The sequence below is a fragment of the Leucoraja erinacea genome, chromosome 4, assembly GCF_028641065.1.
Source record: "Leucoraja erinacea ecotype New England chromosome 4, Leri_hhj_1, whole genome shotgun sequence".
In the NCBI taxonomy this organism is placed as follows: domain Eukaryota; kingdom Metazoa; phylum Chordata; class Chondrichthyes; order Rajiformes; family Rajidae; genus Leucoraja; species Leucoraja erinaceus.
This window is the reverse complement of record NC_073380.1, coordinates 4037266-4059832: the sequence shown is the minus strand read 5'-3', so window position 1 is coordinate 4059832 and position 22567 is coordinate 4037266. Positions and strand designations below refer to the sequence as shown.

At 47.7% G+C, this 22567-nt stretch overlaps 1 protein-coding gene across 1 annotated transcript in view; it reads left to right on the top strand.

Annotated features, from left to right (window-relative positions):
• The window catches only part of tg (thyroglobulin), a 129716-nt gene extending 107330 nt beyond the window's left edge, over positions 1-22386 (top strand). The window contains exons 26-29 of the mRNA XM_055633421.1: positions 5616-5717; positions 18055-18189; positions 20535-20728; positions 22137-22386. Of these exons, the coding sequence (XP_055489396.1) occupies positions 5616-5717; positions 18055-18189; positions 20535-20728; positions 22137-22237 (532 nt within the window). The 3' untranslated portion in view covers positions 22238-22386. The remainder of the gene's footprint in view (positions 1-5615; positions 5718-18054; positions 18190-20534; positions 20729-22136) is intronic.
• The last annotated feature ends 181 nt before the right edge of the window (positions 22387-22567 follow it).

The following is a 22567-nucleotide window of genomic DNA, read 5'->3' as shown; positions in this document are numbered from 1 at the left end:
GGATGACACAAAGCTGGGCGGCAGTGTGAGCTGCGAGGAGGATGCTATGAGGCTGCAGGGTGACTTGGATAGGTTGGGTGAGTGGGCAGATGCAGTATTATGTAGATAAATGTGAGGTTATCCACTTTTGTGGCAACAGGAAGGCAGATTATTATCTGAATGGTGTCAGATTAGGAAAAGGAGAGGTGCAACGAGACCTGGGTGTCCTTGTACATCAGTCACTGAATGTAAGCACGCAGGTACAGCAGGCAATGAAGAAAGCAAATGGTATTTGGCCTTCATTGTGAGAGGATTTGAGTTTAGGAGCAAGGAGCAGTTGTACAGGGCCCTGGTGAGACCGCACATGGATATTGTGTACAGTTTTGGTCTCCTAATTTGAGGAAGGACATTCGTGCTATTGAGGGAGTGCAGGGTAGGTTCCGGGATAGTGGGACTGACATATGATGAAAGAATGGAGCGGCTGGGCTTGTATTCCCTGGAATTTAGGATGAGAGGGGATCTTATAGAAACATGTAGAATTCTTAGAGGATTGGACAGGCTAGATGCAGGAAAAATGTTCCCGATGTTGGGGAAGTCCAGAACCAGGGGTCACAGTTTAAGAATAAGGCCATTTAGAACCGAGATAGGGAAATAAAATTCACCCAGAGAGTTGTGAATCTGTTGGATTCTCTGCCACAGAAGGCAGTGGAGGCCAATTCACTGGATATTTTCAAGAGAGAGTTAGATTTAGCTCTTTGGGGTAATAGAATCAAGGGATATGGGGGAAAAGCAGGAATGGGGTACTGATTTTGGATGATCAGCCATGATCATATTGAATGGCAGTGCTGGCTCGAAGGGCCAAATGGCCTACTCCTGCACCTATTGTCTAGTTGTCCATAAACCATGCTGAGAAAATCCTGGAGTGCATGGTCCCTGGCCAATGGTATCCACTCCCCTGCAACTGAGTCGGGAGAGTCAGCAAGGCTTTGGATGTGGAGATCATGTCCTGCCATGTTGATTGAGTCGATTTGATAAAGTAACAAAAGTGATTGATGAGAGAAAGCGCCTAGACCTTGTTTACATGGACCAGCAAAGCCTTGGACCAGGTTCTGCATGGTAGGCTGCTCTGGAAGGTTAGATCTCTTGGGATCCAGGGAACAGGGAAGAATGCTGAATGGATAGAGAACTGGCCCCATGGAAGGAAGCCATGGTGATGGTGGAAGGTTGTTGCTCGGTCTGGAGGCCCGTGACTAGTGACGTGCCTCAGGGTTCAGTGCTGGGCCCATCGCTGTTTATGGACTATGTTTGGATGAGAATGTTGAAGGCATTGGTAATACATTTGCAAATGTCACTAAAGTGGGGTGGTATTGTAGATAGTGAAGATGGTTGTCAAAGATCACTACAGGATCTTGACCAGCTGGGCAAGTAGGCTGAAGGTTGGCGAATGGAGATGAACGCAGATAAGTGCAAGATGTTGCATTTTGGGGTCTAATCAGGTCAGGACCAATACAGTAAATGGCAGGGCCATGGGGAGTGTCGTAGAGCAGGTACTTGGTGAAAATGTTGTCCCGGGTAGATGGGGTTGTAAAGAAGACTTTGGGCTGTCATTGGTAAGGGTATTGAGTATAGACGTTGGGAGGTAATGTTACAGTTGGCCAAGCCGTTGTTGAGGCCACATTTGGAGCATTGTGTTCTGTTTTAGTCAACCTGCTACAGGAAGGATATGATTGGGCAACACAGATGAGTTTGGCCGAAGGACATGTTTCGATGCTTTAGACTGTAACTTGGCCGTGAATGGAGGGATATGGATCACGATCAGTCAGTGAGATCAGTTTCTCCTGGCGTCATGCCCAGCATGGACATTGTGGGCCAAAGGGCCTGTTCCTGCGCTGTACTGTTCTATGTTGAAATGTAATGACGCATGGACTGTAACCAATGATCATTGTGGTGAAAACATTGTGTGTGCGTGTGTGTGTGTGTGCGTGCATGTGTGTCTGTGTGTGTATGTGCGTGCATGCGTGCGTGTATGCATGTGTGTGTGTGCCTGTGCGTGTATGTGCGTGCATGTGTGTGAGTGTGAGCCGGTGTGTGTGTGTGCCTGTGTGTGTGTGTGTGTGTGTGTGTGCGTGCGTGTGTGTGTGTGTGTGTGTGTGTGTGTGTGTGTGTGTGTGTGTGTGTGTGTGTGTGTGTGTGTGTGTGTGTGTGTGTGTGTGTGTGTGTGTGTGTGTGTGTGTGTGTCAAACTGGGAAAGACTTGTTTACGGGCTAAAGAGCCACCAAACGCTTGATGAGAACTGTTTCTGCTATATTTAGAATAGATATCTGCTGTGGTGTACTTGACAAAATAAAATCTGCTTCAGTTTTTGCAGATCAAACCTTGTTATTGTGGAAAAAACTATATTATTTGGGTAATAGTTGCATTGCATCACTTCCTGGGCTCATGTTGGTTGAGTGAATCTTATTTAAATTTACATTAAATGCGCCAAAAAGTGGCAAGGTCACAGGAGAAAGATATGGTCAGATGGATGAACGGCATTCCAGTTTGACCAAGTGATGTTATCTCATGAGGGCTGTGTGATGGGACAGGAGACCCTGCTATTCTGAAAGTGACTGACAAAGGTGCAAACTGCAGCAGCCAAGGGGCACCGCACTAGATCACGGCTTGGTCACGTGAAACGCCAACTCAACACTGCCCCCACATGGCTGTAGATGTAAAGACTGGCCAGAGGGGGTTTCAGCAACTAAGTTACAGAGAAAGGTTGAACAAGTTAGGTCTTGATAGAGGTCTTTCAAATGATGAGAGGGATAGACAGGGTTGATGTGGATAAGCTTTTCCCATTGAGAGTAGGGAAGATTCAAACAAGAGGACATGACTTGAGAATTAAGGGACAGAAGTTTAGGGGTAACATGAGGGGGAACTTCTTTACTCAGAGAGTGGTGGCTGTGTGGAATGAGCTTCCAGTGAAGGTGGTGGAGGCAGGTTCGATTTTATCATTTAAAAATAAATTGGATAGTTATATGGACGGGAAAGGAATGGAGGGTTATGGTCTGAATGCAGATAGATGGGACTAGGGGAGAATACGTGTTCAGCACGGACTTATAGGGCCGAGATGGCCTGTTTCCGTGCTGTAATTGTTATATGGTTATAGGGAGGAGAAGGAAGGAAGAGGAGAACTGAAACTAACTAATATCATTTCACAAGAGGATGATCTAAAGTACATGACAACCCCAGCAACATCAACATGATACCCACCAGATGAGCTTCATTGTGAAGTCAATACAGCGCAGAAACAGGCCCTTCGGCCCACTGAGTCCGTGCTGACCAGCGATCCCCACACACTAACACTGCCCTACACACACGAGGGGCATGGAGCTGGAGGAGTGGTGATCACAGGGGACTCAGCTGGGAATGTTTACAGCTCTCCCGAGTCACTGTCTGTAGCCATGCCAACCCAGAGCTGCAGGCATCCTCATTATCATCACATTAGCAGCCGAGTGCAGCCTTTACACCGACTGCCTGTGTGAACTGTGGTCTAAAGGTGTTTGCGGGGATTACACACCTTTCATGTTCCACAGCGGGACACGTCATAAATGTTAACGTTGGGATGGAAGGAGCCACGGTTGTTAAAGTCGTTGCAGGTTGCAGAGGTTCATGTCTGTTTCAATCTCTGCGGTGATTGCACCATGGATAGAAACATAGACAATAGGTGCAGGAGGAGGCCATTCGGCCCTTCCAGCCAGCACCATCATTCAGTGTGATCATGGCTGATCATCCCCAATCAGTACCCCGTTCCTGCCTTCTCCCCATATCCCTTGATTCCGTTAGCCCCAAGAGCAAAATCTAACTCTCTCTTGAAAACATCCGGTGAATTGGCCTCCAGTGCCTTCAGTGGCAGAGAATTCCACAGATTCACAACTCTGGTGAAAAGGTTTTTCCTCATCTCAGTCCTAAATGGCCAACCCCTTATTCTTAAACTGTGACCCCTGGTTCTGGACTCCTCCAACATCAGGAACATTTTTCCAGCATCTCGCCTGTCCAATCCTTTAAGAATGTTATATGTTTCTATAAGATCGCCTCTCATCCTTCTAAATTCCAGTGAATACAAGCCCAGTCGACCCATTCTTTCATCATATGACAGTCCTGCTTCCCGGGAATTAACCTGGTGAATCTACGCTGCACTCCCTCAATAGCAAGGATGTCCTTCCTCAAATTAGGAGACCAAATTAGACTGGCCTTTTTTTACTCCAGTGACATGAGCTTTGTGGAGATCTCCAGGCTGGGTCTTGGGATCAGCCTCGTGTTCAGCTCACGTTGGGAACAAGGAATCCTGGTGTCTACAACAATAAACTCATCCATGTAGGAAGGAACTGCAGATGCTGGCTTACACTGAAGATAGACACAACATGCTGGAGTAACTCAGCGGGTCAGGCAGCATCTCACAAGCTGATCTGATGTGGTCTGGTCTAATCTAGACTGGCCCTTCAGGGGGGGCAGGGTGGTGCGTTGTTGGTGGGGTGATGGACCGATCTTGGTGATGTTCATCACACTGAAGTCAAACCATGACCATTGGCCAGCACGGTGGAGCAGCGGTAGAGTTGCTGCCTCACAGCGCCAGAGACCCAGGTTCCATCCTGACTACGGGAGCTGTCTGGTCAGAGTCTGTACGTTCTCCCCGTGACCTGCGTGGGTTTTCTCCACACTGACAGACTGACATTGGTGCCACAGACCGTTCACAGAATTACTAGCCATGTCCCCGCTATCTCACATCTAACCTTTATTTAATGCATAGATATAAACTGCCAGGATGTTCAGTTCTATTAGTTTACACAAATACTCTTTTCAATGTTGTTGTATTTCTCATCTCATCTGATGACATCGCTTTCTCTGTCTAATCAAAGTAATCATTTAACATCTGCAACTTTGTTAATATTCCCGATGATTTCATCCTGAATACCTAAATTCCCAACCGTTTTGTCATTTTTTAATTTATTTTTACTGTTTTGTTTTGGGTTTCCTGATGATTTTGTTTAGTTTCCTAAGAATATGTGTGTTATGATTGTGTTTATAGTTTGTTTGGTTGTTTTGTTGTTTGTCTTTTGCACAAAAGTCCGCGAGCATTGCCACTTTCATTTCACTGCACATCTCGTATGTGTATGTGACAAATAAACTTGACTTGACTTGACTTAACTTGACTTTAGTTTAGAGATACAGCGCAAAAACAGGCCCTTCGGCCCACCGAGTACGTGCCGACCAGCGATCCCCGCACACTAACACTATCCTACACACACTAGGGACAATTTACAATTTTTGACCGAAGTCAATTAACCTACAAACCTGCACGTCTTTGGAGTGTGGGAGGAAACCGGAGCACCCGGAGAAAACCCACGCAGGTCACGGGGAGAACGTACAAACTCCATATAGACAGCACCCGTAGTCAGGATGGAACCCGGGGTCTCTGGCGCTGTGAGGCAGCAACTCTACCGCTGCGCCACTATTTTAATTTAAACTTTTCTCCTGATCTCTGAGTGTTTTCCCGCTTGTTCTGCCCCTGCTCCCCTGTAGTTGTCACTTCCCGGAGGAACTGGGCGACATTCCCGTGCAGTGTTTGTGATCACACTCTCTCTCTCTCTTCACAGGGACTATTTCATCACCTGCCCTGTTATACAGATGGCAGATCACTGGTCAGAGACCACAGGAGCCAATGTCTTTATGTACCACACACCTGCGACTCAGCACAGGTAAGGAACCTACAGCCAGACTGTACAGAATCTTCCTAAATGTGTTGTTATTAGTTCACAAGAAGCGAACATGTGGGGACTGGTATTTATCACACAGTTCCCACTTGACATCAGCGCCTGCTTCTCACTTGAAACACCAGCTGTGTCAAACAACTGAGAGGATTTCCTTGGGTTCGACTGACATTACCTGCTACATTTACCAAGTAGGGACAGTCGGCTTCCTTCCCTGAGAACACGTGAGTGAGTTGACAAATGATGACAAAGTTCCTGTAAAAAAGAAGGCTGGATCTTTAGTATGGAAACTGGTGCATAAACATGGTCTACCCGGCTGTTATCAGGCAACTGAACCATCCTACCACAGCCAGAGAGCAGTCCTGAACATCTATCTACCTCATTGATCGGACTTTGCTGGCTTTACCTTGCACTAAACATTATTCCCTTATCGTGTATCTGTACACTGTGGACGGATCGATTGTAATCATGTATTGTCTTTCCGCTGACTGGTTAGCACGCAACAAAGGGAAAAAAGTGATTGTAAAACTCTCATTATAAAGCAGTGATGTGGACCGTACCGTGTACGAAGTGTCTGCGTTTGGGCCACTGTGAGGTTAACAATTTGTTAACGTTTTTACACTGACTTGAGTGAAGGAAGCGGTGGTCAGGCTGGGATGGAGGAACTCAATGGGAAAGCTTGGTGACGGCCATCAACAGACAATAGACAATAGGTGCAGGAGTAGGCCATTCGGCCCTTCGAGCCAGCACCGCCATTCAATGTGATCATGGCTGATCATCCACCACAGTTCCTTGAAGGTGGAATCTCATATAGATAGAGTGGTAAAGAAAGCTTTTGGTGTGCTGGCCTTTATAAATCAGAGCATTGAGTATAGAAGTTGGGATGTAATGTTACAATTGTACAAGGCATTGGTGAGACCAATTCTGGAGTATGGTGTACAATTTTGATCGCCCAATTATAGGAAGGATGTCAACAAAATAGAGAGAGTACAGAGGAGATTTACTATAATGTTGCCTGGGTTTCAGCAACTAAGTTACAGAGAAAGGTTGAATAAGTTAGGGCTTTATTCTCTGGAGCGCAGAAGGTTAAGGGGGGACTTGATAGAGGTCTTTAAAATGATGAGAGGGATAGACAGAGTTGATGTGGACAAGCTTTTCCCTTTGAGAGTAGGGAAGATTCAAACAAGGGGACATGACTTCAGAATGAAGGGACAGAAGTTTAGGGGTAACATGAGGGGGAACTTCTTTACTCAGAGAGTGGTAGCGGTGTGGAATGAGCTTCCAGTGGAAGTGGTGGCGGCAGGTTCGTTGGTATCATTTAAAAATAAATTGGATAGGCATATGGATGAGAAGGGAATGGAGGGTTATGGTATGAGTGCAGGCAGGTGGGACTAAGGGAAAATAATTGTTCGGCACGGACTTGTAGGGCCGAGATGGCCTGTTTCCGTGCTGTAATTGTTATATGGTTATATGGTTTAATCAGTTCCCCGTTCCTGCCTTCTCCCCATATCCCCTGACTCCGCTAACTTTAAGAGCCCTATCTAGCTCTCTCTTGAAAGCATCCAGAGAACCGGCCTCCACCACCCTCTGAGGCAGAGAATTCCACAGACTCACCACTCTCTGTGCAAAAAAGTGTTTCCTTGTCTCCGTTGTAAATGACTTACCCCTTATTCTTGAACTGTGGCCCCTGGTTCTGGACTCCCCCATCATCGGGAATGTGTTTCCTGCCTCTAGCGTGTCCAAACCCTCAACAATCCTATATGTTTCAATAAGAACCCCTCTCATCCTAACTTCCAGAGTGTACAAGCCCAGCCGCTCCATTCTCTCAGCATATGAGAGTCCTGCCATCCCAGTAATTAACCTTGTAAACCTACGCTGCACTCGGTCAATAGCAAGAATGTCCTTCCTCAAATTAGTGGACCAAAACTGCACACAATACTCCAGGTGTGGTCTCACTAGGGCTCTGTACAACTGCAGAAGGACCTCTGTGCTCCTATATTCGATTCCTCGTGTTATAAAGGCCAACATGCCATTCACTTTCTTCACTGCCTGCTGTACCTGCATGTTTCATAGACTGATGTACAAGGACCCCCAGATCTCGTTGTACTTCCCCTTTTCCCAACTTGACGCCATTTAGATAATAATCTGCCTTCCTGTTTTTGCTACCAAAGTGGATAACCTCACATTTATCTACATTAAACTTCATCTGCCATGCATCTGCCCACTCACCCAACCTGTCCAAGTCACCCTGCATCCTCATAGCATCCTCCTCACAGTTCACACTGCCACCCAGCTTTGTGTCATCTGCAAATTTGCTAATGTTACTTTGATACGATAGAACCTTATTTATCTCAGGAGGGAAATTGGTCTGCCAATTGAGGAGAAGGCAGGAGAATGGGTTAGGAGAGATAGATCATCCTTATAAAGACCAACATGCCATTAGCTTTCTTAGACTGATGAACAAGGACCCCCAGATCCCTTTGTACTTCCCCTTTTCCCAACAGATGATGTCACTGCACCTACCTCAGCCAGCCTGGGCTGTGGAGGGTTGGACACAGAGACTAAATCTATTTTAGTTCCCTGTGAGCACAGTAAACAGTCATTTGGCAATCTGTGGCTGTGTCACACCCATACAATCCCTGGCCACCAGCTCAGCTATTTACATCGCACAGTCCCTGTGTATTCCACTGTAAATGGAGCAGTGTTTGTGTCATGGTGTGTGCACATCTTGCCCCAGGAGATATCTGACGGCCATATCAATGCAGATCCCAACCAGAAACGTCACCTATCCATGTTCTCCACAGATGCTGCCTGACCCGCTGAGTTACTCCAGCACTCTGCGTCTTTTTTGTAAACCAGCACCTGCTGTTCCTACGCCTACATCTCAGTGAACACTGTTTGATGTTTCAATAAGTTACCCTCTCATCCTTCTAAATGCCAGAGTTTTGCTGTCCCCACCGAGCCTGCAGTTACACTAATTAATGCAGTCCAGGAAGTGTCCCTGGGTGCACCTCTCCTTTCATCAGTGATAGGAGCAGAATTAGGCCATTCAGCCCATTAAGTGTACTCCACCATTCAATCATGGCTGATCTATCTCTCCCTCCCAACCCCATTATCCTGCCTTCTCCCCTGACACCTGTACTAATCACGAATCTATCTCTGCCTTAAAAATGCCCCAAAATTCCACATATTTACCACCCTCTGACTAAAGAAATTCAATAGACAATAGGTGCAGGAGTAGGCCATTCGGCCCTTCAAGCCAGCACTGCCATTCACTGTGATTGTGGCTGATCATCCCCAATCCCTCCCCATCTCCATTGTAAAGGAACGTCCTTTTATTCTGTGCTGAGGGCATGGGTAGAAATCCTGGGGGGGGGAGCGGGAGGACACAATCCCCCCCATGTTTTGTGACCTGGGTGCTACAGCCAGTTCCCAGGAAACAAACTACAGCCAGTTCGCAGGAAACAAATTGAAAATAAATCCGCCTGCGGGCCGGATGATTTTGGGTCACGGGCCGGATCCGGCCCGTAGGTCATAGGTCGTAGGTTGCAGACCCCTGTCCTAGATGTTTGGTCTCATTGTGTCCCCCCCATGTTTTAAAAGTGATTTCCGCCCATGGCTGAGGGCACAGTCCAGGCAGATTTGGCAGAAGCTGCGGTGAGCAGAGAGCAGTCCTGAACTACTATCTACCTCATTGGTGACCCTCTGGAACTCTCTGCCACAGAGGGTAGTCGAGGCCAGTTCATTGGCTATATTTAAGAGGGAGTTAGATGTGGCCCTTGTGGCTAAAGGGGATCAGAGGGTATGGAGAGAAGGCAGGTACAGGATACTGAGTTGGATGATCAGCCATGATCATATTGAATGGCGGTGCAGGCTCGAAGGGCCGAATGGCCTACTCCTGCACCTAATTTCTATGTTTCTATCCTTGATCGGACTTTGCTGGCTTTACCTTGCACTAAACGTTATTCCCTTATCATGTATCAGTACACTGTGGATGGATCGATTGTAATCATGTATTGTCTTTCCGCTGACTGGTTAGCACGCAACAAAAGCTTTTCACTGTACCTTGGTACACGTGACAATAAATTAAACTGAAACTGAACTGAGAAGGTCTGTAACAATGACCAGCAGATTCAGATTCAATCTTTATTGTCGTTGTGCAGTGTACAGTACAGAGACAACGAAATGCAGTTTGCATCTCACCCAGAAGAGCAAACATAGAATAATGGAACAGTAAAATATATATATGTACATACAGTAGCACTAGTACAATTTTTCTGGGGGAAGGAGTGTCTGGAAGGGGGGTGACTGGTAATCACCGGAGTACATTGTTGAGTAGTGTAACAGCCGCTGGGAAGAAGCTGTTCCTCGACCTGCTGGTTCGGCAACGGAGAGACCTGTAGCGCCTACCGGAGGGTAGGAGGGTAAACAGTCCATGGTTGCGGTGAGAGCAGTCCTTGGCGACGCTGAGCGCCCTCCGCAGCCAACGCTTGCTTTGGACAGACTCAATGGAGGGGAGCGAGGAACCGGTGATGCGTTGGGCAATTTTCACCACCCTCTGCAGTGCTTTCCGGTCAGAGACAGAGCAGTTGCCATACCATACTGTGATGCAGTTGGTAAGGATGCTCTCGATGGTGCAGCGGTAGAAGTTCACCAGAATCTGAGGAGACAGATGGACCTTCTTCAGTCTCCTCAGGAAGAAGAGACGCTGGTGAGCCTTCTTGACCAGAGTTGAGGTATTGTGGGTCCAAGAGAGGTCATCGGAGATGTTGACCCCCAGGAACCTGAAGCTGGAAACACGTTCCACCTCCGTCCCGTTGATGTGGATGGGGGTGTGCGTGCCGCCCCTAGACTTCCTGAAGTCTACAATGAGCTCCTTGGTCTTCTTGGAGTTAAGGGCCAGGTTGTTGTCAGCGCACCATGCTGCTAGGAGCTGGACCTCCTCTCTATAGGCCGACTCATCGTTGTTGCTGATGAGGCCAATCACCGTTGTATCATCTGCATACTTGATGATGGTGTTAGTACCATGTACAGGTGTGCAGTCGTAGGTGAAGAGGGAGTAGAGGAGGGGGCTCAGCACACAGCCCTGTGGAACGCCAGTGTTCAGGGTGAGGGTTGAAGAGGTGTGGTTGTCTAACCTAACAGACTGTTGGTTAGAAAGTCCAGTATCCTGTTGCAGAGGGAGGGGTCGATGCCCAGGTTACCGAGTTTGGTCATCAGTTTGAGGGGATAACTATAGTTCCAACAACTCTAGTTCCCGGCAAGACGCCAGGAATGAATGGGTTAACATATGATGAGCGTTTGACAGCACTGGGCCTGTACTCGCTGGAGAATGAGGGGGGACCTCATTGAAACTTACAGAATAGTGAAAGGCTTGGATAGTGGATGTAGAGAGGATGTTTCCACTAGTGGGAGAGTCTAGCACCAGAGGGCACAGCCTCAGAATTAAATGATGTTCCTTTCAGAAGGAGATGAAGAGAAATGTCTTCAGTCAGAGGGAGGTGAATCTGTGGAATTCATTTCCACGGCTGTAGAGGCCAAATCAGTGGATATATTTAAGGCAGAGATAGATAGATTCTTGATTAGTACGGGTATCAGGGGTTATGGGGAGAAGGCAGGAGAATGGGGTTAGGAGGGAGAGATAGATCAGCAATGATTGAATGGCGGGGTAGACTTGATGGGCCGAATGGCCTAATTCTGCTCCTATCACGTGACCTTATGACCTCATGAAGCTGTGAGGTTCATTAACGTTTGCAGAATGAGTTTGACAGACTTTTGTTGAGTATCTTTTTCTAATAAACGAATGGGATGCAGAATGACTGGAACTCGACACAAGGAATAAATGGATGGGTTTAGATGAAACCTCAAGTAGCTACACCCACCAATTGTATAATGACCAGGGATGGTTGTTGTGTGGTGTTTGTGGACAGATGAACACTTGCCCATAACCACCAGGTTCTGCCCTTAGCTCTGCCTCATACATAGCTTGCAACCTTCATGGACGTACTACCTTCCACACGGACTACAGCCGGCATCGTTCATCACAGCTGCATCTTACTTTAGCAAAGAAACCTTGATTCACACAACAGTGAATATCAGTGACTATCTGGCCTCTCGAAGGTGGCAAGTCAAATAGGCCAACCTTCTATAAATATCATTTGAGGTCTGATTTCAACTCTTCCCAATGAAGGATGGTGGCAGGATGTCTAAATATATCAGAGTAGGAACCATAAATAAAGTTAAATAGTGTTTTCCTTCTGAGGTTGGATGGATGTGGTTGTGAATGAGGCCTCTGTGGAATGATGGCCTGGTGCTAAAGTAACTCAATGTTCAGATCATGGATAAATCCCTGAACTAAATCAACTCTCCACCCCAACAGTGCAACCAATAACCCTACAGGTTCAGCATGTTCCCACTTTGGTTACACCGAGCTAACAGTGGGATTGTATACACTTTTATATTAATATCCCACATATCGGACAGAGAGGGAGAGTGTCTGTGCTTTAGTCGGTGGCAGGGAGAGGAGGATTACAGTGAAACATCGGAGTGAGGTCCCAGAACGCGAGGAACTGCACGTGATGGTTTACAATAAAAGACACAGTGCTGGAGTATCTCAGCGGGTCAGGACCCATCTTTAGACCAATCTATCTTCTTCAGGGCAACTTCTGCAGTCTATCATCCATTCACTCCTCATGCAACATTCTGAAGAAGATTCAGGCCAGAAATGACCATTTTCGTCCCCGAGATTTTCAGCGGCTGGGAAACGTACACCACTCCACGACAGAAAATACTTCAACTGCATGGTGCAATAAAAGTCATGCACTGAATATTCCGGCATTCTGAGGGCCATTGAAGGATGCAAAGTGTTGCTGGAATGTGTGGCAGAGGACCAGAAACTGGAAGCCTCTCGTGTGAACCGTTCACTCTCAGAATGACTTCACTCTTCCTGGGGATTCATTCCGGGAATTCTAACTCTGGGAATATCACATTAAAATTGATTAATGGCAGGGGCAAGATAACAGATTCAAATCAGTACATCAGACATAAACCAGTTGACAAAGTAGGTTGCTGCAATAGTCAGGATTGTGGATGTTGGTGGAAACAACTGCTGATGCTGGTTTAAACCAAAAATTGACACAAAATGCTGGAGTAACTCAGCGGGACAGGCAGCATCTCTGGTGAGAAGGGAAGCCTGAAGAAAGGTTTCGCAACCCAAAACATCACCCATTTCTTCTCTCCAGAGATGCTGCCCGCTGAGTTACTCCAGCACTCTGTGAAACGTCACCTATCCATGTTCTCCACAGATGCTGCCTGACCCGCTGAGTTACTCCAGCACTCTGTGAAACGTCACCTATCCATGTTCTCCACAGATGCTGCCTGACCCGCTGAGTTACTCCAGCACTCTGTGAAACGTCACCTATCCATGTTCTCCACAGATGCTGCCTGACCCGCTGAGTTACTCCAGCGCTCTGTGAAACGTCACCTATCCATGTTCTCCACAGATGCTGCCTGACCCGCTGAGTTACTCCAGCACTCTGTGAAACGTCACCTATCCATGTTCTCCACAGATGCTGCCTGACCCGCTGAGTTACTCCAGCACTCTGTGAAACGTCACCTATCCATGTTCTCCACAGATGCTGCCTGACCCGCTGAGTTACTCTAGCACTCTGTGTAAGGTTGCCCCATTCACTGGGAGTGCAGCGTTACAGATTACACAGATCAACACACGAGGACAACAGCTACAGGGAATACTGGCCATGCCTTTGGCCACGGCCTCCAATGTCATTACATAGCATATAGACCAGTACAGCACAGCAACAGGCCCTTCAGCCCACAATGTCCGTGCTGAGCATGATGCCAAGACCTACACGTGATCCATATTCGCTGCATATCCATATGCCTGTCTAAAGGTTAAAGACTCTTAGATGTAACACCACTATCATATCTGCCTCCACCACCACCCCTGGCAGTGTGTTCCCGGCACCCACCACCCTCTGTGTAATCAACCTGCCCCACACATCTCCTTTAAACTTTGCCCCTCTCACCTCAGGTGTATGGGAGAGGGTAACATGTGTTTGGAGTGATTCCAACTAGGACAAATGAAGATGGAAGTGGGAGTTATGTAATGAAGGGCAACGAGCTGTGTCAGAGTAAGTGTTGATGGTTTAATGAGCGACTGGATCAGGATGTGTACAGGCTTGTATCTGCTGTAAATTCCTGCCGTACTGTGGGACTGGACTGGTGCTAGTTATTTTGTTTAAGATGTAGTTAGTTGAGTAGCTGACGTTGCGTGCCTGCCTGTGTCACAGTGTGATCAGCATAATCCAGTCAGTGTCCAGGTCCTACACAGGAACCTGGATCCAATGGAGAGCGAGTGGGACCTCGAGCCAGTAGACAATGAGGAAACAGACCCTTCTCCAAGTGGACTGGACCTTGGCTTGATGAAGGGGGGCAGGGGTGAAGGTTGAGTTTTCTGAGACCCAATGCCTGGTGTGTATCTCAGGGATTGCTGCTGGGATACTGATGTCCGTGACCTACTGGCAGAGATGGGGTGTGGAGGAGACCATTCATGGTCAGATAGAATGGAGGGAAGACCCGAGGTGTCCTAACCTGCCCGACCTCTCCTTGTAGCTCAAGCCCTTGAGTCATGGCAACATTAATCTCTGCACCCTGTCCATCTTGACAACATCTGAACAAAACTGAACAGCATACTGTAAATGTGGCCTTGTACAACTGTAACATGACCTCCCAACTACAATACTCAATATTCTCACTGATGAAGGCCAATGTGGCAAAAGCCGCCCTGATCACCCTCTCCACCTGTGACGCCACCTTCAAGGAACTATGTACCTGCACTTACCATGCTGAGAATCATCAGTCAATGTGGTCTATGGGTCAGGAAGTCAAGGGTCCATTGGCAGAGGGAGGGAGGGAATGTTTCAGTTCGCAATAACCAACATGATCTCCCGGTGGCTCAACACTTCAACTCCCCCTCCCATTCCCAATCCGACCTTTCTGTCCTGGGCCTCCTCCATGGCCAGAGTGAGGTCCACCTCAAATTGGAGGAGCAGCACCTCATATTTTGCTTGGGTAGTTTACACCCCAGCGGTATGAACATTGACTTCTCCAATTTCAGGTAGTCCCTGCTTTCTCCCTCCTTCCCCTCCCCTTCACAGCTCTCCCACAGCCCACTGTCTCCGCCTCTTCCTTTCTTCTTCCCGCCCCCACCGCCCCACCCGCACATCAGTCTGAAGAAGGATCTCGACCCGGAACGTCACCTATTCCTTCGCTCCATAGATGCTGCCTAACCCGCTGAGTTTCTCCAGCATTTTGTCTACTGGTGGGGGGGGGGGGGGGGGGTGGGGGGGGGGGGGGGGGGGGGGGGGGGGGGGGAAGGGAGGTGGCCCCTAGATCCACATGTTTGGAGATCATGATGTTGGGCGGAGCTACAGCTGATCAATAGGATCTACCATAGGTGTCCTTGTTCTCCAGATGTTCCAGGGATGAGTGTGGGGACATGGAGATGACATCTGCCCAGGAGGTTTAGGAATGATAGGTAACTGTAGTCTGGGAGGCTGGAGTTCATGTACACCATTACCATATTTCACCAGCATCTGCAGTTCCTTCTCCCCCCTATCAGTCTGAAGAAGAGTTTCGGCCCGAAACGTTACCTATTTCCTTCGCTCCATAGATGCTGCTGCACCTGCTGAGTTTCTCCAGCATTTTTGTCTACCTTCGATTTTCCAGCATCTGCAGTTCCTTCTTGAACACCATATTTCAGTGGGTTAGGATTTACAAAAAACACAATAATTGGAGTATATTTTCCATGAGCTGGAAAGTTCCAGAAATGGTGATTTGATGATCAGCCCTGGTTTGAACATTGGGGACACTTCATCATCCTGTCGTTTATTTGGATCTGTTCCAAAATGTGTTTATCTTTCACTTCACACGGAGGTGCATCTGCAGCTATTGCAGTCCGATCTATAACGTCTTCCTTGGGGCCTGCTCTCCGAGTCGTGCTTCTGTCCTGTCTTTGGCCACCTCTGATTCTGTGCCCTCTCTCTGCGGACTATGTCCACGCTGCTCGTTTGGCCGTTGCATTCAAACAGGAGCGGTTCAGAGGCGGAGTGTCAGAACTCGACACAGGACCATTGTTTCAAATCTCTCCATGACTTGCTGTTGACGACTAAGATGAACACAAACAATGTGTTGATCTGACGGTACGAGTCTGTGCTTCAGCAAGGGTCCAGATATGAATAATATTTGGGATGAAGTTGCAACTTAGTGTAATGAAGCCAGTGAGCAGGAACGATGTAGTGATTCTTGTTTCAAGAGGCGTATGGAATTGATCAGCTACTGGGGGGGGGTTCAGTGGCTCTGGAAAGAAACCGGCCTGGAAGAGCAATTTGTTTTTGAAACTGCAGGCCAAAAACCATTATTCATGTCGAACAAAGTTCCCTTCAACCAGCAAGATTCCAAGACACGTGTCCTGGTTGTGTGTGTGTGTGTGTGTGTGTGTGTGTGTGTGTGTGTGTGTGTGTGTGTGTGTGTGTGTGTGTGTGTGTGTGTGTGTGTGTGTGTGTGTGGGGTGGGGGTGTGGTGTGTGTGTGTGTGGGGGGGGGGGGGGGGGGGTGTGTGTGTGGGGGGGGGGGGGGGGGTGTGTGTGTGTGTGGGGGGGGTATGTGTTGGGGGGGGGTGGTGTGTGTGTAGTGTGTGTGTGTGTGGGGGGGTATGTGTTGGGGGGGGTGTGTGTGTGTGCGTGGGGGGAGTGTGTGTGTGTGTGTGTGTGGCGTGGTGTGCGTGCGTGTGTGTGTGTGTGGGAGCGGTGTGTTGGGGGGGGAGGGTGGGTGGTGTGGGATGTGTGGGGGATGGGTGGAGGGGGTGCAAGCTGTTTAACACAACACATATGTTGAGTTTCCTCGTAGATTCAGTGTAATTCTTTTCCAAAAAGCTCTCAATCTCTGGAAGATTCCATTATCTGTTTTAAGAAACTAATCTTGGAGATTCATGTTTCCTGCCAAGTTGGAAAGTAATCGTTGCAATGACCATTATCATTGTCGATCCCGCTGGCAATCGGTCGGTTTAGAGAGATGTGGGCCAGTCCAGGGGAACATGGATAGGTGACTTCAGGTCAGGGTCGGTTTAGACCCTTCTTCAGTCTGAAACGTCACCTATCCATGTTCTCCACAGATGCTGCCTGACCTGCTGAGTTACTCCAGCACTCTGTGTCTTCTTGTATTCACTAGTAAACCAGTGATGGGACCATCAATGTCCCCTCTGATGAAACCCGGCCTATGTGATGATCAGGACCTTCTGTGTCTTCTTGTGGTCTATTAATACTCTTCCTTAGGTCATAAGTGATAGGAGAAGAATTAGACCATTCGGCCCATCAAGTCTACTCCGCCATTCAATCATGGCTGATCTATCTCTCCCTCCTAACCCCATTCTCCTGCCTTCTCCCCATAACCCGTGACACCTGTACTAATCAAGAATCTATCTATCGCTGCCTTAAAAAATATCCACGGACTTGGCCTCCACAGATTCACCACCCACTGACTAAAGAAATTCCTAAAAGAAAGTCCTTTAATTCTGAGGCTATGACCTCTAGTCCTAGACTCTCCCACAAGTGGAAACATCCTCTCCGCGTCCACTCTATCCAGGCCTTTCATTATTCTGTATGTTTCAATGAGGTCCTCCCTCATTCTTCTAAACTCCAGCGAGTACAGGCCCAGTGCTGTCAAATGCTCATCATATGTTAACCTACTCATTCCTGGGATCATTCTTGTAAACCTCCTCTGGACCCTCTCCAGAGCCAGCACATCCTTCCTCAGATACGGGGCCCAAAATTGCTCACAATATTCCAAATGCAACCTGACCAGCGCCTGGTAGAGCCTCAGCATTACATCCCTGTATTTGTATACAAGCCATCTTGATATAAACGCTAGCATTGAGTTTGCTTTCTTTATTACCGATTCAACTTGCAGATTAACATTTTAGGGAATCCTGCACCAGCTCCCAAGTCCCTTTGCATCTCCGATTTCTGGATTCTCCCCCATTTAGAAAATAGTCTACGCCTTTATTCCTACGACCAACATGCGTGACTCCACACTTTGCTACACTATATTCCATCGGCCACTTCTCTGCCCACTCTCCCAACCTGTCCAAGTCCTGCTGCAGAGTCCCCGCTTTCTCTACACTACCTGCCCTTCCACCTATTTTTGTATCATCCGCAAAGATGACTGTTTAAACGGCCTGGTTGATTGACAGAGCACACTCCACAGAGGCAGTGTGGAACTGACAGCAATATCTTCTCCTCCTGTTTCAGTTCGAGTCTTTCGTCGGAGCTCCAGTTCATCTTTGGCTTTCCGCTCCGTCCCGATTCACACCGGGTGTTCACGGACCAGGAACAACACCTGTCACTCACCCTCATGCAGTACGTCACCAACTTTGTCAAATCAGGGTGAGTAGAATCTCCATCCATCACACACCCAACGCTGGGACGGACGGCAGATGACAGATTTACAAGAGAGAGTTAGACTTAGCTCTTTGGGCTGTGGGGGGGAGAATGCAACCTTCACATGGTCCGCCCTGTTTCGACGAATGCAATCAACCCGGCGTGCACAATCAAATAAGATCAAATAGAACAAGTTGTCCTACAACTTTAGGCTGTGCATGCCGTACACAAGAAGACAAAGCTCTTTGGGCTAAAGGAATCAAGGGATATGGGGAGAAGGCAGGAACGGGGCACTGATTGGGGATGATCAGCTGTGATCACATTGAATGGCGGTGCTGGCTCAAAGGGCTGAATGGCCTACTCCTGCCTCTATTGTCTATGTTTCTCTATGTTTCTATGCCACAGGGGTGTGGAGGACAGCTGGTGGGGAGGTCTAGAGAGAGCCAGTGTAAAGGAAGTAGAGCAAGAGAGAGAGGGGAGAAGTTACGAGAGTCTATAAAAGGACCTCAGCATTCATTTCAACACTGAGACTATTCTGTACAATACTGCCAACCAACAAATCATGTCTTCATGGATGATCACTTTGCATTCACGGAGAACAGACCAATATGGAATCGCTACAAACCCATTCTTCACTTTTTATTGATCGATTCCTGCAGTGAATTATCTAAGGAAACTATTATGTAAATTTTGCAAAATAAATGGACAACAGACAATAGACAACAGGTGCAGGATTAGGCCATTTGGCCCTTCGAGCCAGCACCGCCATTCAATGTGATCATGGCTGATCATCCCCAATCAGTACCCCGTTCCTGCCTTCTCCCCATATCCCCTGACTCCGCTATCTTTAAGAGCCCTATCTAGCTCTCTCTTGAAAGTATCCAGAGAACCGGCCTCCACCGCCCTCTGAGGCAGAGAATTCCACAGACTCACAACTCTCTGTGAGAAAAAGTGTTTCCTCGTCTCCGTTCTAAATGGCTTACCCCTTATTCTTAAACTGTGGCCCCTGGTTCTGGACTCCCCCAACATCGGGAACATGTTTCCTGCCTCTAGCGTGTCCAAGCCCTTAATAATCTTATATGTTTCAATGAGATGCCCTCTCATCCTTCTAAACTCCAGAGTGTACAAGCCCAGCCGCTCCATTCTCTCAGCATATGAGAGTCCCGCCATCCCGGGAATTAACCTTGTAAACCTACGCTGCACTCCATCAATAGCAAGAATGTCCTTCCTCAAATTAGTGGACCAAAACTGCACACAATACTCCAGGTGTGGTCTCATTAGGGCCCTGTACAACTGCAGAAGGACCTCTTTGCTCCTATATTCGATTCCTCGTGTTATAAAGGCCAACATGCCATTCGCTTTCTTCACTGCTTGCTGTACCTGCATGTTTCATAGACTGATGTACAAGGACCCCCAGATCTCGTTGTACTTCCCCTTTTCCCAACTTGACGCCATTTAGATAATAATCTGCCTTCCTGTTTTTGCTACCAAAGTGGATAACCTCACATTTATCTACATTAAACTTCATCTGCCATGCATCTGCCCACTCACACAACCTGTCCAAGTCACCCTGCATCCTCATAGCATCCTCCTCCCAGTTCACACTGTCACCCAGCTTTGTGTCATCTGCAAATTTGCTAATGTTACTTTGATACGATAGAACCTTATTTATCTCAGGAGGGAAATTGGTCTGCCAATTGAGGAGAAGGCAGGAGAATGGGTTAGGAGAGATAGATCATCCATGACGGAGTAGACTCATACCTTTAAGTCATAGGGGTAGAATCAGACCATTCGGCCCATCTAGTCCACTCTGCCATTCAATCATGGCTGATCTATCTCCCCTCCTAACCCCATTCTCCTGCCTTCTCCCCATAACCTCTGACACCCGTACTAATCAAGAATATATCTATCTCTGCCTTATGAATATCCACTGACTTGGCCTCCACAGCCGTCTGTGGCAAAGAATTCCACAGATTCACCACCCTCTGGCTAAAGAAATTCTTCCTCATCTCCTTCCTAAAGGTATGCCCTTTAATTCTGAGGCTGTGCCCTCTAGTCTTAGACTCTCCCACTAGTGGAAACATCCTCTCCACATCCACTCTATCCAAGCCTTTCACTATTCTGTACGTTTCAATGAGGTCCCCCCCCTCATTATTCTAAACTCCAGCGAGTACAGGCCCAGTGCTGTCACACGCTCATCGTGTATTACTCGATGGGCCGAATGGCCTGATTCTGCTCCTGTGACTCGTGGACTTACACCCGCACATTCTACATGTGGGCAGGCATCCCTGATAGTTTGTGTTCATCAAATTAACCCTCTGCTCTATTCTTGTCTAATTCTGTATTGCCAGCAACCCCAACCTCGCCTTCACCTTCTCCAGGAGAGCTGTGGACGAGACTCTGCCCCCGTGGCCCAGCTATTTACACAATGTGGATGGCGGAAACTACAAAGAATTTGCAATGTCCCTGCAGAATAAGAATGGGTTGAAGAGCCGGGAGTGTCTGTTCTGGAGCGAGCTGGTGCCGAAGCTCCGGGCTGCCGCAGGTAAAACTTGCAACATCTCCATGTCCAACCGATCGCCAGCCTTTGTCCCCCATCATCTCTGCAATCTCCTTCCCATCTCCCAGTGATTCCCCGCTGCTCCCAACACTGTACCATGCAACATCTCCCAATGGATACATCTCCTGTTGGTGCAGGGAGGAACTGGAGATGCTGCTTTACACCGGAGATAGATACAAAATGCTGGAGGAACTCAGCGGGTGAGACATGCAAGGATTGCATGAGGCTGCCTCAACCCGCTGAGTTTCTCCAGCATTATTGTCTACCATCAGTGAACACGTGATTTCATGCCTGCCATCCGAGGCAGGATGAGGGTGGGATCCATGTGTACATGTGATAGATGTGGCCCGCCATCCGCTCAGACCTGCGCCCCGGCCCCAATGCAGAACAAGGTTGCCCACCCCTGTCGTACAGCTATGCATCAGTGGTCATACATGTACAGTGTTCATACATGTATCGGTGGGCACACATGTATCAGTGGTCATACATGCATCAGTCATACATGTATCAGTGGTCATACATGTATCAGTGGTCATACATGTATCAGTGGTCATACATGTATCAGTGGTCATACATGTATCAGTGGTCATACATGTCATCAGTGGTCATACATGTATCAGTGGTCATACATGTATCAGTGGTCATACATGTATCAGTGGTCATACATACATGCATCAGTGGTCACACATGTATCAGTGGGCACACATGTATCAGTGGTCATACATGTATCAGTGGTCATACATGTATCAGTGGTCATACATGTATCAGTGGTCATACATGCATCAGTGGTCATACATGTATCAGTGGTCATATATGTATCAGTGGTCATATATGTATCAGTGGCCATACATGTATCAGTGGTCATACATGTATCAGTGGTCATCCATGTATCAGTGGTCATCCATGTATCAGTGGTCATCCATGTATCAGTGGTCATACATGTATCAGTGGTCATACATGTATCAGTGGTCATACATGTATCAGTGGTCATACATGTATCAGTGGTCATCCATGTATCAGTGGTCATACATGTATCAGTGGTCATACATGTATCAGTGGTCATACATGTATCAGTGGGCACACAACCATGCATCTTTGTTGTTATCACACCTAGTATCTATTTCCACTGTGAACGGTTTATGTGAGAGACGGAGGCTTGAGCCAGAATGTGTTGGAGAAAGTTAACGTTAAGATGCTGAATACAATCAATGATCCTGGAGCCGGGTGCACACACCCGCTTGAAATGTTTTTGTCTGTTCTGGTTTTGGTTTCTGTCTGCGAGTTCCATCACTTCCAGTGAAAGTCACCGAGCTCCTGCGATGTCATCACCGTGCCACTGAGACCAGCTATCTGCACTCTGCCTCCTGACACTAACGCACCGTTTGTATTGCAGGCAACGTCACGGGCAACAAGACAAGTGACGGCCAAGATGAGCCTGTGCTCACAACGCCAGTCTCACAACGCCAACCACAAACTAAAGATGCTTATAACTAACGGAGGATTCAGACTGATTCTGATTGACCTGAAGAATGTAAATACACAGGAGGGAGTAGAATATAGTGAAATAAAGCAATCATGAAACATTTGTGACTCCTGTCTGCTCCTTTACCTCAGCACCAGCATTGGGAAGATGCAGCCCGACATTGAATTCTCCAGATATAGGTTAACGTACAAAACAATAGATGAACAGGGGGTGAGGGGTGTTGACAGGCAGATGGTGCTTTATCTGTCGTATATACAACTGCCCAGTGAAATTCTCTCACCTATGCATGTTCTCCAGAGACGGTGGCACGGTGGCGCAGCGCTAGAGTTGCTGTCTCACAG